Raw genomic sequence first — 13,913 nt, forward strand, 5'->3', positions numbered from 1 at the left:
GTATGCTCCAAACCGTAGTCACTACTGCGCAGACTCTGTTCCCAAATGATGTCAATAGTGCAAGAGGGCGGAGCCTGCATCCATGATAATTTAGCATTGGAGAAAGTGGAGACACACCATCCGTGTCATCCATCTTTGTAGTCCATGAGTCCACCATCTATTCAAACTTAAAAAATATAAACCCCACAGAGAACCTACATTTACTATCGGATGATTAAAAATAAGAACAAAATCACATTCAAATTGAACCACAGAATCTAACCCAGAGAATGGAAGAGGCTGACATGTTTGAGATGCTGTTTGTGAACGGTAAATGAAATACAGTTATTCTGGTTGATGGTTTATTTAAATGGTTTAGCTGATAGTTACTATTTTATGTTCAGAGAGAAACATGAAACATGGTGATAATGATTTGAGTTAACATCACACTGCTTGTGGTATTTTTGTGTATATGTCACACAGTAATAAAAACATGTTTTCTCTTCAGGGATGGTTGTATTAAATTTAAATTAAAATTAAAAGGACCTGTAAACCCTGGCTTGCATTAAGCAAAAGACGGCTAGCCATCAGCCCACTCCTTGACAAAAAAAATCCTGTCATGACACGCTGCTTGTTACTGAAGCTCACAGAGACAGATTTAGACCTGCGGGGGTCTTGTTACTGTGGCAGACAGCATGCAACAGTGATACTCAGTGTCACAAACTAACACCAGCCCAGGCTCCTCAAATTTACATCATATGAATCCTGCTTTTGTAAAGGATGGTTTGAATTCTCATGTTAAGGCGTTGCACTCTGGATCCCCCAAAAAGTTAGCTGTATGTTCAGATCATTGAAGCTGCATTAGAAGTTGAGTAAAGACGGCATGTGCCTGAGTGTAAAGAACGCTTTAACCATTTTAATTTTAGTGATTCTCCATATGCATCAACAGTGCAGTGTTGTTATGGTCATAACAGCCGGTCTAATCTGAACCTTTGGCAAACCTCCAACAAACACTTTCTAACTGGTTTCCAAGGCAACCCCAACCAGCAGGACCAATTAGAACTGATAAAGGATACCCGAGTGCTAAACTGCCTGGAGATTAGAAGAAACATACTTAAAACATACATGTTAATATACTGTGCATCTCACTGCGCATGTGTGCGACACAGAGACAGTGGCCTTGCATGAGCATGCACCTATGGGCTCAGTTGTGTCTCCTTTGGTCAATCCATTATGGGAGAGAGGATTTAATTAAAGCATCTATCTCTCCTTCTGCTCTCTGTTTCCCTCTCTCTGTTTAGAACCGCTGTTTGTCCATGTGTGTTATTAGAGCCACGGGCTGGAAACCAGATCAATAAGAAATAGTTTAGAGTGGCTGATGTTTTTTTTTTCTGTTAAGGCCATTAGTGGAACACTGTGGCCTCTGAGACACACATCAATCACAAGCTGTGTGTGTGTGTTTGTGTGATTGTGTGTGTGTGAGATTGATCTGATAGCCTTTGTACTTCAATGGGGGATCTACTGTGCTGATAAAGTGACACCTGTGATCCCATGGTGTTTGTTGGCTTTTGTGTGTGTGTGTGTCACTGAGTTGAAATGTGTGTCAAATATGAAAATCATTGACCTTTACTGTAAACTCTTTTAACACAATGCTCTGAGGTGAGCACAGGACTTTACTCACTGCTCTACCAAACTAGAACACAGTAGCAACACACACTAGGGTGAAGACCAAAATCTAACTTTTTAGTGTCAATTTTAAAGAACAAACTATGTAATAGAAATGTTTTCATTCACTTTAAACATTTGCAGTGACAAGACAACAGAGATAAGAACCAGCCTGTAGCTGTCTGGCTTTATGTTGCTGCTGAGGCTGCAAGCTCAGGCTCAGTAAATCTCTGGGCTCCAGAAGCTGTCGATTCAGTTGTAATAATAGTAACAATGATAAAAAAAATAAAAAAAGACAAAAAAAGGAAATATATATATATATATATATATAATATATATAAAAATAATAATAATAGTTATAATATAATAACAATAATAATAACTTTATTTGTATAGTACTTTACAGTAATACGTAACAAGGTGCTTTAAAACAATATAAACATTATAATTAGGACTAAATACAAAATATAGATAACATCATTAGAAATAAATACAAATCAACCCCAGATTGCAGAATGCACACAAACAAGAATGATCTCCACTTAAATCTTCATGTTATTATAGCAAATCAACATTTCAACCCTGTTTTATTTTGTTTGTTTGTTTTTCAATAAGATCTTTTGTGCAACATGAAACTTAACCCTTAGATGTCACTAAATTCTACACACTGAACCTTTAAGGCTGGATGATATTCAAGTTGTCAAGTTGTATTTGTTAAATGTAAGTTAACACAGGGTCAACAGTACAATGAAACAATGACAGGTGTTGGAAGAGAAGAAACAGGTCAGCTCAGCAGGGCAATTAGAGCAATAGTTTAAATAAAAACAAAAGGTAAAGTAAAAAGAGCTTTATATCTAAATAAAAGTAAGATACTCTACAATGAAACTATACACATTCGAGGATGTAAGTGTAAAACCAAACTAACAAGTGTAAACGCTATAGTAAAGTTATTGCACATTTTATTTGGTTGTAGTTTTCATCTTTTTGTGGTTAATATTTAAATTGACATATTAATAAATGAATTTATTTTGTTGATTTCCCCTCAAATTTTTTTCTATAGCAGATGGACAGACAGATAGTGATGGAGAAACATTTATTCTAAGAACTTCAGCTGCATTTATTAATATAAAGTTCATTCTTTTGAACCAAGTACCTCAGTTGGATAAGAAAGCTGAACACATTTTGTCACACCTGAACAGTGTGAAGGATAGATAGCAGCCATGAGACAATTACGTTAGGTGCAATATAAAAACAAATCTTAATGAAAAAAAATTAAAATAAAAATAAAAATTCAAGACGAGTAATGTTAATGTATTATTCACAGGGAGCACAGTGTGAACTGCAAATGTTTACTGTGCTGAGAAACATGATTCATTTATTCCTGTTCAGTGATCACAGGCCTGGCGCAGGTCGATAAATAGAAACATCTGATGGTCGGAGGGACATGCAGTCAAAGGCAGAGTGCAGAATGCTTTTCTTTATTCTTCAAGTCAAATAATCCTAAAACAGCTTAAATTGAAGGCAGTACATTTGAATTTTTATTGCATAGTTTTTTTAATTTCCTCTGCCTTGGTTTCTTCTCTCCAATTCAGCAGCACAGGTTGCTCCCATGTCAAGACATGAATTTAAATGTTCAGATTTGGTTTGCGTATTCGTATGTGTGTGTGAAGTGTGATGCTGCTGTCAGTGCTAAAGATGAGTGGAGAGCTCATCTCACCCTATAGGTCACGGTCTTTCAACTTTTCAGTGCCCTCACCCGTCCCTCCCCTCTCCTCCCTTATTAATTTCCTTTTTCTTCTGATCCACTTCCTTTATTCCTTCAGACTGTCTCCTCTGCCTGTGCCAAAACATTTCCTTCCCTTTTCTTCCTTTTCCAGCCTGACATCCTCTTTCATCCATCTTCTATTCCCTCTGTCTTAAAAAGGCTTTAAAGGGAGTTTAGGCGTAGCCCTCTCCATGGTAACACCATCTCCCATTCTAACACACACACACACACATTTTCTCGCCTTCTCTCATCTCATAATTCTGCTCTACCCCGTGCCTTATCGCTGTACCCTCCCCCTATATGCACTGCCTCTCCCACTATTCTCTCTCCCTCCTCCTCTCTCTCATTCTCTTTCTCACGCACATTCACTCAAGCTCTCCCGCTCTGGCCACTGGTCTGTTGCTACATGCTGCACCATCCTCTGACTGCGAGATGTTCACCCCAGCTTGTAAAGGATCTGCAGGGGAGCCGAGGTGAGGCTTTCACACTCCTTCTACGCTGGAGCAGAAACACAGGACAAACATTAACTGCTGTCGCTGACAGCAGCAAACTGCAAGCCAGATGACTGATGGGGAGAGCGTGAGTGTGTGCGTGTGTGTGTGTGTATGTGTGTGTGAGTGAGTGAGTGTGTGTGAGTGAGCTGATTTATGTGAGAACTCTCCAGCTGGAGTAGGCAGTCTGAGTGAGTTGCAGGTTAGGACACTTGTGATCTGCATGCACACACAAAAAAGGTGAAGTGGAAAATTGATTTCTGAGGTTCTTCATCCTCTTTAAATGTGTGTGTTATGTGCAGAGTAGTCGTGTGTTTGTGGTTGTGTGTAGTTGAGAGCCAGTACAAACATGGTGTAACGTAAATTATTTATTTTAACCCTGCAACAGTGCTATATTGTGGAGTTACGCTTTTTGACAGTTTATGAGACCATTGCGTTTATATAGATGTATGTGCATGTATGTGTGTGTGTGTGTTTGTGTGTGTGTGCGTGCGTGCGTGCGTGCGTGTGTGTGTGCAAATTTGACTGGAGGGGGGGAATTGAAGTTATTTTTTCCCCATGTAAATAGCATGTGAAGTGTGTTCTGAACTGTGTGTCAGCCAAAGGGTAAACGACTTCTTCGACCCATGTTTTTCCCAGTGTGTGCGTGTGCGCGCCAGAGGGCTCTCATTCATGTTCATGTGCACATATAGTACATGATGAGTTGTTTAATGTGTGTAAGCAGAAGTCCCCCCTAGGAAACGTGGTCCCTATACTGCACGCAGCAGCAGTGCAGGGGGGAGAGGGAGTGGGTGGTTCATGCGTCTGTTTCCCCAGAGGAAGCACTGCGCTGGTGATAATAGCCGACATATAAATTGTTCAAGACATCTAGCAGGAGAGTCACGTTTTCATTAATTCCTTTGCTGTAGAGGAAGGTTAAGATGTACGAGCATCAGATGACTACATGTGCCTTTGAGTATTTCTGTAGAGGATAACTAATGAGGAGCACTAAATCAGGAATTCACTTTACTTGTTTTCTTTTGTGTAGACCGATTTTTAAAGTGAGACTGAAAATAACACTATTCAAAAGTTTTATTTATAAGACACAGCAGCCTCACAGTCGCACACATTTGCACTATTGTTTTTCTTTTTTCTTCAGGTGTATATATATATATTTAGATATATATATTTTATTTTCTATTTTAAATTTTGATATTCTATTTTATCTTATTTTACTCGATATTTTTTCTGCTTGTAATTATTCTGAGCATTGCTATAAGAGAGCCTGTGACCCAAGCATTTCATTGCCAGCGACTGCTTAATGTAATCGTTGTGCATATGACAATAAACTCTTGAATCTTGAATCTTGACAAATCTGCAGTTCAGTCAGACAACTCGTGTTGAAACATTTATTGCAACAGTAGAATAGGTTAGTGTTTGGCGTTTAGAGGCTCCGACTTAATCACTCCCCCCGGTATAATTACACAGATATGATGGGAGTGATGAGCAAATACTTGGAACCCCTCTCGTCGGATCCTACAGGTGGATGCTGGGGTGGTGGAGGGGCTGAAGCAATTTGCAAGGGGGGCAAGCAAAGGGGGGTGATGGAAAATTTTCTGTGATCAAATAGACCACCCTAATAATGTGGGTCTGTATTATAGATGGTTGTGGAGAGTGAGGTATGTCACATGATGTATGTCACATGATTGGAGCAGCGCAGCTCGAGTTGGCTGCCTGAACTAGCTCGCAGGCGTCGCTCCATTTCTGCAGTGTGGAGTCCACGGCCCGACCTGGTGTCAGCTCAAAATAGATGATGGCTAATCTGCGCCTGGCGCCCGGTGGTGTGAATTCAGGATTTGTCCCACATATTTAAATGTGTACAAGCATGCACACAGGAATGCATTTGCAAATAGTGTCCCTGTATGCAATCTTATGAATATCTATCTTCCCACTGTGGAGGCATCTGCAGAAAGAGCAGAAAAACATTCCCCTTTCAAGCTATAATAAGTTACAATGCTTTATTATGGTGCAGTCACACCAAACGCGAAGCAAATTTTCAGCACAATGAAATTACATAAAAAGTCAGTGCAAGGACGCAAAAAGACATGAATAGAATCATGTGTGCTCTTCGTGTCGCCCGGCACATGTCATGCAAAATTTCTGATTGGCGCAACATTTGCATCATTCGGTTCATTTGCTCAAGTTAAAATACTTGAACTCAAGTGAAAAATATCATATATTTTGTCATCGTGCCCACGCTCTCCGTCTCTTTTTTCCAATATTGACAGCAGTTGTGCACTTGAGCACAGATACAAGTCAAACCTGCACACAGACCTCCGAGCTTCAGTCCTTCATTAATAATCCACCCTCAGTCTGTCAACACTTCTCATTTCCCATGTTCCCTCCCTCATCTTTTCCCTCTTATGCACATCCATTCTTCCTCTCCCACACATATGCTCCTCTGGTGATCAAGTCTAATTTCTAGTCACATCTCCGACTGTAGATCATGACAGATAAACCTCAACCTCTGTTGCTCTGTAGTTTTTTTTTCTTCTTTCTTTCTTTGGCACTGATTGATTTCAAACCAAATCTGTCCTTTCCACCATCCTCTTTTTCCTCAACGACTTTGGTAAAGCGATCAATGAAAACTTTGATATGCTGTCAAATGAGTCACCGCAGCTGCAGGGGGTTTAATTTTGGTATTTGTGTCTTCCCAGTAAAGGGAAAAGATAAGTGTGAGAAAATGCCATGTTCTCAGTGTACGGCTGATTAAAAAGCTTGTGTGTGGGCTAATCTTCTGCAGTCGGCCCTGTGGGTGTTTCTCATTGTATTTTCAACATCCAGGGTCTACGTGTAGCTCTTAATACCCCCTCCTCCCTCCCAGCTCTGCAGTGAAGGGGAAGTACATGAATTTAATGGATGTTTTTCTCTGATCAATGTTGTCTGGAAGAGTGAACAACGGGAGGGAGGAGGACTGAAGGCATCATAGAGGCTGTGGGTGGATGAGGTGCAGTGAACATGTGTGTGTGTGTGTGTGTCTGTGCACATGTCACAGCTTGTTAAGTTGTGTGCATGTATGTGCACACGTGTCACGTGAGTGCTTGTGTGCAGGAGTGCGTTACTACTGTACGTATCTGTGGATGGTTCTAGGTTCTAGGTTCTACGTGTACACTTTGTGTGTGTGTGTGTGTGTGTGTTTGTGTGAGATCTGGAAGAGTGGGTTTATGGGTGGGCTTTGCTGTCACTTTCGCTAACATCCACCACTAGACGGAGGAACTTTGAGGGGGGGATAAAAATAGAATGCAAACAAGAGGAAGGTTTAGTGAGGAGTGATAGATTGCAGATTATAAACAATGAGAAGTTGAAATCCTTTAAGAAGGATATAAGAAAAATAAAACTAGGAACAAGCCAAAGCAATAATAGATTAAGAATAGACTGTCTGTATACAATGTGCTCCTGGTCACAGCAACGAGGGCATTTCAAAGAGAATAGGATTCTTTGTCTTCTGTTCGCTTTTGAGTTGTTGGTCAATAAAGTACATAGCTTCTTCATGCTGTGTTTGCACAAATGACAAATTAGGACATGTGAAAAGTGACAAGTATCTTTTAGTTTTGAGATAAATATTAATTTCTACCCCACTGCCTGTTTGTCCTCACCGTACTCGCTTGAAAAATAAGTGAATAATCCTTCTACACCTCTCAATGTATTAGAGCTTGGCAAAGCTAAAAAAAAGCACCCAAATCGTTGTTTTGTTAATTATTTAATCACTGGTTTGATGCCCAACAGGTTGTCTTTATAATCAGCTAAAGCCTGACCTTTTTATTTTTTCAATGAGGGTTTGTTTTCTGGTCAAATATAACAATTAAGGTCTGTAGTTAACATTTCAATATTTGACATTAAATGCATCAATAAATACCAAAATGAATAAATAAAAAAACCTTTTTTCTTCTTTAAAAAACAAATATTTTTTTCTTTTGTGCAAACAAATGTCTACTGGACCAGATTACAAGTTGGAGAGTTAGCGGTGTTGATGCTGAAATTGTGCAACCATGTTGGATTTCATTTGTAGCTTAACATTATTTTATATTTTTTACTTCTGGAGATTTTATCAAGGCTTAAAAAATCCTAAAAGTGGTGACTTGTGAGCAACATGAATAAGTGTCATGAACGTTCAAACGTCTGCGGTAGTGGAAAAGCCAATGGTAAAATCTTGTTTTGTCATGGAAACCAGAAGGATGCTAACACAAAAATACATCATCCCTGCAGCATTCTGTACCTGCTCAGTGTAGAGCTTTACTGTGTGTGTTACCTTGTGGTTAGAAAGGCAGTTTCATTTGCTTCAATCTATAAGTGGTTTCATGCTGGAGACACATTACTGGGTAAATCTAGTTTCTAATAAAACCCTCATGGGGCGTGTGTAATGGAGCATTTTACAATACTTCTACTAATTTCATTAAACATGACAATTTTTTGATGAGGGAGATGCTGGTTGTTGTAAAGAGTTATGTAAATGACATAAATAAAATCATAAATATTTGCATTATGTTCCTGCGTTTGTGAAAATGAGTCATGAATGTTAAAACAATGCATGAGCCTTATTCAGATCACAGCATAAGATACAGAGAAAAATAGCTGCACCTCAAAGCTCTGTGTACGTGCATGCAGTAGGTGTTTTATTGTTTGTGTGTGTGTGTGTGTGTGTGTGTGTGTGTGTGTGTGTGTGTGTGTGTGTGTGTGTGTTTGTGTGTATACAGAGCAGCAGATGGGTAATATTCCTTCCAATATTCCAAACAAATATGGCAGTCTGGTCACGAATGTTAAATTTTTCTTATTATCCCACCACAACCTAATTATGAGATCAGTTTGAGATATAAGATATGACATAACAGGATCTATTTACCACCATATAATAATAATAATAAGAAGAAGAAGAAGAAGAAGAAGAAGAAGAAGAAGAAGAAGAAGAAGAAGAAGAAGAAGAAGAAGAAGAAGAAAGAAAAAGAGTTGTACTAACCAGATTTTGTAATTCTTAATTGTTTTAAATTTGTATTATAGAAATCCTCTTACAACCCTCCCTTAGGGGGTCCAGACCCGTAGCTTGGGCACCACTTCTTTAAGTTGAGATGAGATGATGATCCTGATTTAAAATACAGCTGATTATTGTTAACTCATTCAAACATCCTCTAAATACCAATGCTGCCTTTACTGGTCTGCATGTGTGTATGCATATTGAAAAAATGGCAAGACACATTTGGAAATAATGTTATAGTGTTGTACAATATGCAGGTTTGATGAAGCTGTGCTTCGAGGAGGATCAGTGTTTGTGTGTGTGTGTGTGTGTGTTATAATAGATGGCGACAGGTGCGGTTGAGACAGAAACCATTAAGCAGAGCATCAACTCTGAATCAGCAACACTCCTGAAAAACCGCATATGACTAAGTAACCTATTAGAGACTCCGTAGAGATGGGTGAAGGGAGGGAAGAGATAGATGAAGTGAAAGAGAGAACTCTCTCACGTCTGCCTGGGCGCATATATCATCCGCTGGGAATCCATGTAATGACTAAATACGTTATTACATGGCGGGAAGAGGGGACAGAGAGGGGAGGGTGGTGAGGAAGGAACAGAAGTAATAAAGATGGAAACATCACATCTCTGTTTGAGAGGGGTAATCTTATTGAAAAGGGACCAGAAATAAAATAAACTGGTTTCATGGGAGCAAAGAAAAAGTTGAGACAGAAGAAAAAGTTAAATAAAATATTTATACTAACAGAATTATTACTTAAAAGTTAGTTGTGTGTGGTCCGCAGGAAAACGTACATACTTATTCTTCTCTGGTAAGTACCAGGACATGCTATAAGGGTGTACTGACATTTCCTCCCACTGTCCAGAAATTAAGCCAAAATATCCAGACTACAAAGGCTGCCATCCTGCACCGAAGATCTCATTTGGGGCACCAGTCTGCACAGTGGGTTAGGGTTAGGGTCTGGAGCTGCAGTATTAAAGTCCTACACCAGGTGGCGATGGTTTGGTTTGGGAGCTGTCATGACATCCAGTCTAAAAGTTTGAATTTAAACCAATCTTTTAGGAACTGTGTCCATAAGAAGTGAGCATGCTTCACTGGAACTACTTTCTATTGGAGAAAATACTCTCTATTCATAAATAATGCTGAAGGTGACATCCCTGGGGAAAATGTAATTTAATGATTGAGTGAACTGAAACGAAAGAAAAGGGTGACACCTTAACACGTTGAACTGTACCATGCTGTTTGGTAGAAGAATTAGTGTTATGCACATGGTGCGCGTGATGGACTATAGATACACGTGTAAACAGTCAATGTGCCTTTTTATTAATGCATTTAGTCCCAGTTTAATTTTGACTAGGCACAGTTTTTTGGTGTCTCTCTCACCTCCCTCTCCCACGTACACAAACAAACCCAAACACACAAGCCGTTAAAAGTGCAAAGACACACGACTTTCAGTCCTTCCCACTAAAAACCATATCACAGCTCTGTACACAAACGCTGATGATGTAGGAAATGTTTCGTAATCACCAATTGTAACCTGGTCTTAGTTCCTACATGAAAACACCTGCTTTAACGTCCTATCTTCAGCATAGCAAGTTGGTAGGACGAACTGAGTCGTGTGTATTAGCTTGTCAGAGAAGGGAAAAGCTTCAGTCTTTATGACACCTCTTGGGAAATCTAAATGTCAAACGGACTCAAACTTGACAGATTTACAATTTTTCTTTATTATCCTGTTTCACAAAGCAGCATTGAGGCATCAAGATAGTGGCCCAGGAATTAAAGTGCTAATAACCACATTACAATGCAGCAATGCTAAGTGCTGTTAATAAATATTAGTCACTGCATGCTGTCTCACAGTTAAAATGCTCTCAGTGTGTCAGTAGGAAAGATCCTGTGGTGACCTCCTGACACGAGACGTCGGCCGACCCACTTGCCAGGATTTAGCACAAAGTTCGGTGTTGGTGTAAATGAAAGTGTCACATTTTAGAACAATGTTGACGTGCTGTACTTGTAACAGAGAGGTGACGCGAGGACAAGAGTGTGAATCTTTCCACACTATGAAAGTAGCAAATCCTCTCAAGTCATAATGCTCTTAAAAGTGACTTAGGAGACACAAAATTATTGTCTTAAAGAATGAACAACACGCAAAACAGGACATGGAAAAGCATCTATACATATGAGCATTAACAGGTTAAATAATTTAATTATTAGATATTATTGTGCGCTTCAATCATTAAAGATTGGGTAAGTGCTATTAATTCGATACACTTCTTGTCAATTTTCTGCTAAGATCTCCTCGATATGACTTCCAATAAATATTATGATCATTACAAACTTTGATCATGATTTATAAACCATTGTTTTATATATACCTTTAGTAAAAGGGGAAAACATCACCTGTTACATCTCAAACAAGATAATGTAATCATTCCTCTACCTTCTGCTATTGAGGGATGCTCGGACAACCTGAAAAGACTTACACCACCACTGTTTCAGAACATAACAACTACCGTTAGCATGCTGGAAATGCTTTTTTCACAGTAGCGAGCCAAATGCTAAGTGCAGAAGCACCAAAGAATACAGCTAACCCTAACGCGATAACGAAATACTGAAAGGGGACGAAGACCTTTGTTAACATTGGTGAGGCGTTTAAACAGTGGAACGACAACTGGGAGTTACCTCCAGACTGGGCTTTGGGCTTCAGCAACCACATGCCGGTACATAATGCCCTCTCAGTGGGCAGCAGCCAGTCCAACAGTGGTGGTACAGAATAAACGGTGTTTGACGTCTTTTTTAAGCATTTATCCAAAAACTTAAAAAAACTTTACAACTTTGTTTAAACTGTAGCTTAGGGGCATCAAAACAAACTGCAAACACAACTTGAACATTGTCAGCATTTGAGAGCCAAGTTTATGGTGACAGGGGCGTTACAACAGGGTAGCAAAGCAGACAAATGGCCATGAGCTGTCGAAATGCATGTGATGTGCCTGGGATGGTGCTGAGGGCTTGTACTAAAACTTTACTACTTTACTATTATTTATGTGTGCCCAGTATGACCTTTGTCTATAAGTTTGATATTAAAAGTATCATTTGGAGATTGGAATGATGTGGTTTGGTATCATGTGTTTCTATCGCCTGGTTGAACTTATACGTCAATCCGAGAGAAAAACTGTTCTCTCCTTTTAGCTCTTTACTATTGTTGCCTTCTGGTAAAACCACATTTATAAAGTATCATGAGTTATTTCCACAAGACACCATTGTTTAAAACAGCATTTATCCAAAAACTTAATCAGACTAAACACATAATATTCTTACATTCCTGCTACAGGGTTAGAATATCTATAATCTTCTCCTCTGTTAATGTGTGCAAGGTTCATGCTCACTGTACACTAGTGTTGAAGCGCCATCTAAAACGGTAATTTAATATTTTTCACTGAACTTAACAGATGCACACAAATATAAAAGTTCCCTTCTTCCTTTCCAGTTTGACTTTCATTAAATTTAGATAGAATTTTTAATTTTCACCATATTTACTGTACATGTGAACCACTAGAGGGAGAGTTCGGTCTGTGCACAGAACCGTCACTGTCATGTACATAGACAAGGCTTATGTCAGTTTAATTCAAGTTCAGATTAAATTTTCTATTCTATTCTATAATGACAAGTAATGTAGTGTCAGACTTTTCTCTGTGTGTGTCCATTGGAGTATATAATTGTGTTTAATCAGTAGTGTCACTGTGATACGGAGAGAGAGAGAGAGAGAGAGAGAGAGAGAGAGAGAGAGAGAGAGAGAGAGAGAGAGAGAGACACAGAGAGAGAGAGGGGCTCACACATAATATATCATGGTGAAAGCTTTTGACTATAATCACTCTCTACAGGATTCAGAAGTGCTTATGTTATGTTTCTTGGACTCAATACTTTTGTAAAGCGATTGTAAATCAAATGACGGCTCTATTCAAAGATGAAAGGACGACAGAGCTCAAGTTTGATTTGAAAATGAACCTTGTCAGGACATTATTTTATTTTGTAGTTTCTTTTCCCAATCCTGTTGTTTGCCATCTCAACATTACAGGCTATAAAAAAATAAATCCAATAGGTCAAGGTATTTTTGCAGTGCATTGACCTAATTTAAAAAGATAACCAATTCCTCAAGGTCTTCAATGTTGCTTTTGTTAATTTGATCTATAATTTGCCCCACTAATACGCAGTGTTGACAAGCAAAGGTTGTGTATCTTTGTCATGTTGGGGGATCATTTTTCAAATAATATTTCCGTTTCTTTATTATTTAATGTGTGTGTAGCTTAAATCCATGTGTATTTAAACTAAAATTCAAACACATTATTGTCAGAAATCCACCCTGGTGTTTGTTAAGACTACATATCTTTTTTCTTCTGCTGTGATAGTGATCCTGACATTGGTGGTTCCCCGGGAGTGTGATCATTCGCTTCTAACTGTCAATGCTCTGTAATTTCATTGATCCAATTTCTGTAGATGGGGCTAAATATAGTCAAGTATCAGTTAACCAGCTCAGGGGCAGACAGCTGCTTTTTCCCATCTGTGAAATGACGGACCATTGTTGTGACTTTTTGTTATTATGCTGTTATAACTGATGACTGTGCAGCAGTATTGTAATCAATTACTCAATTTACATTATTCCTTCATAAACAGAGTGTAACTTTGCTGATTACTCAACAGCAAAGGTAATGAGTTACATTGCATAACTTCCATTACTCTGTCAGCTCTGAACTCACACACCCACCCCTCTAAACTGATTAGACCTGCAGCATATGAATATTTTATATTTCTTTCAATACAAAGTGAGGAGAATTTAGATTTCACTTCCAATTGTTATTTAATGGGATTACCAGATACCCCGTTTCGGTTATATTACTTTAGTTGAAATAATATAACTTTGTTTGTTACAGGGCCCATGTCAATAGTACTGATGAAATTTATGTATTGTATATGAGTGCACTGGTGGTTCTCTGGGCAAATGATCAGATTGTCAAT

General features: G+C 38.8%; 1 protein-coding gene across 1 annotated transcript in view; it reads left to right on the plus strand.

The window, feature by feature from the left end:
- The first annotated feature begins 3,785 nt into the window (after positions 1-3,785).
- Positions 3,786-13,913, plus strand: part of rap1gap2a (RAP1 GTPase activating protein 2a) — a 95,967-nt gene continuing 85,839 nt past the window's right edge. Inside the window, exon 1 of the mRNA XM_035155162.2 lies at positions 3,786-3,882. Within this exon, the coding sequence (XP_035011053.1) occupies positions 3,842-3,882 (41 nt within the window). The 5' untranslated portion in view covers positions 3,786-3,841. The remainder of the gene's footprint in view (positions 3,883-13,913) is intronic.

Source organism: Hippoglossus stenolepis, chromosome 4 (assembly GCF_022539355.2).
Source record: "Hippoglossus stenolepis isolate QCI-W04-F060 chromosome 4, HSTE1.2, whole genome shotgun sequence".
Lineage (NCBI taxonomy): Eukaryota > Metazoa > Chordata > Actinopteri > Pleuronectiformes > Pleuronectidae > Hippoglossus > Hippoglossus stenolepis.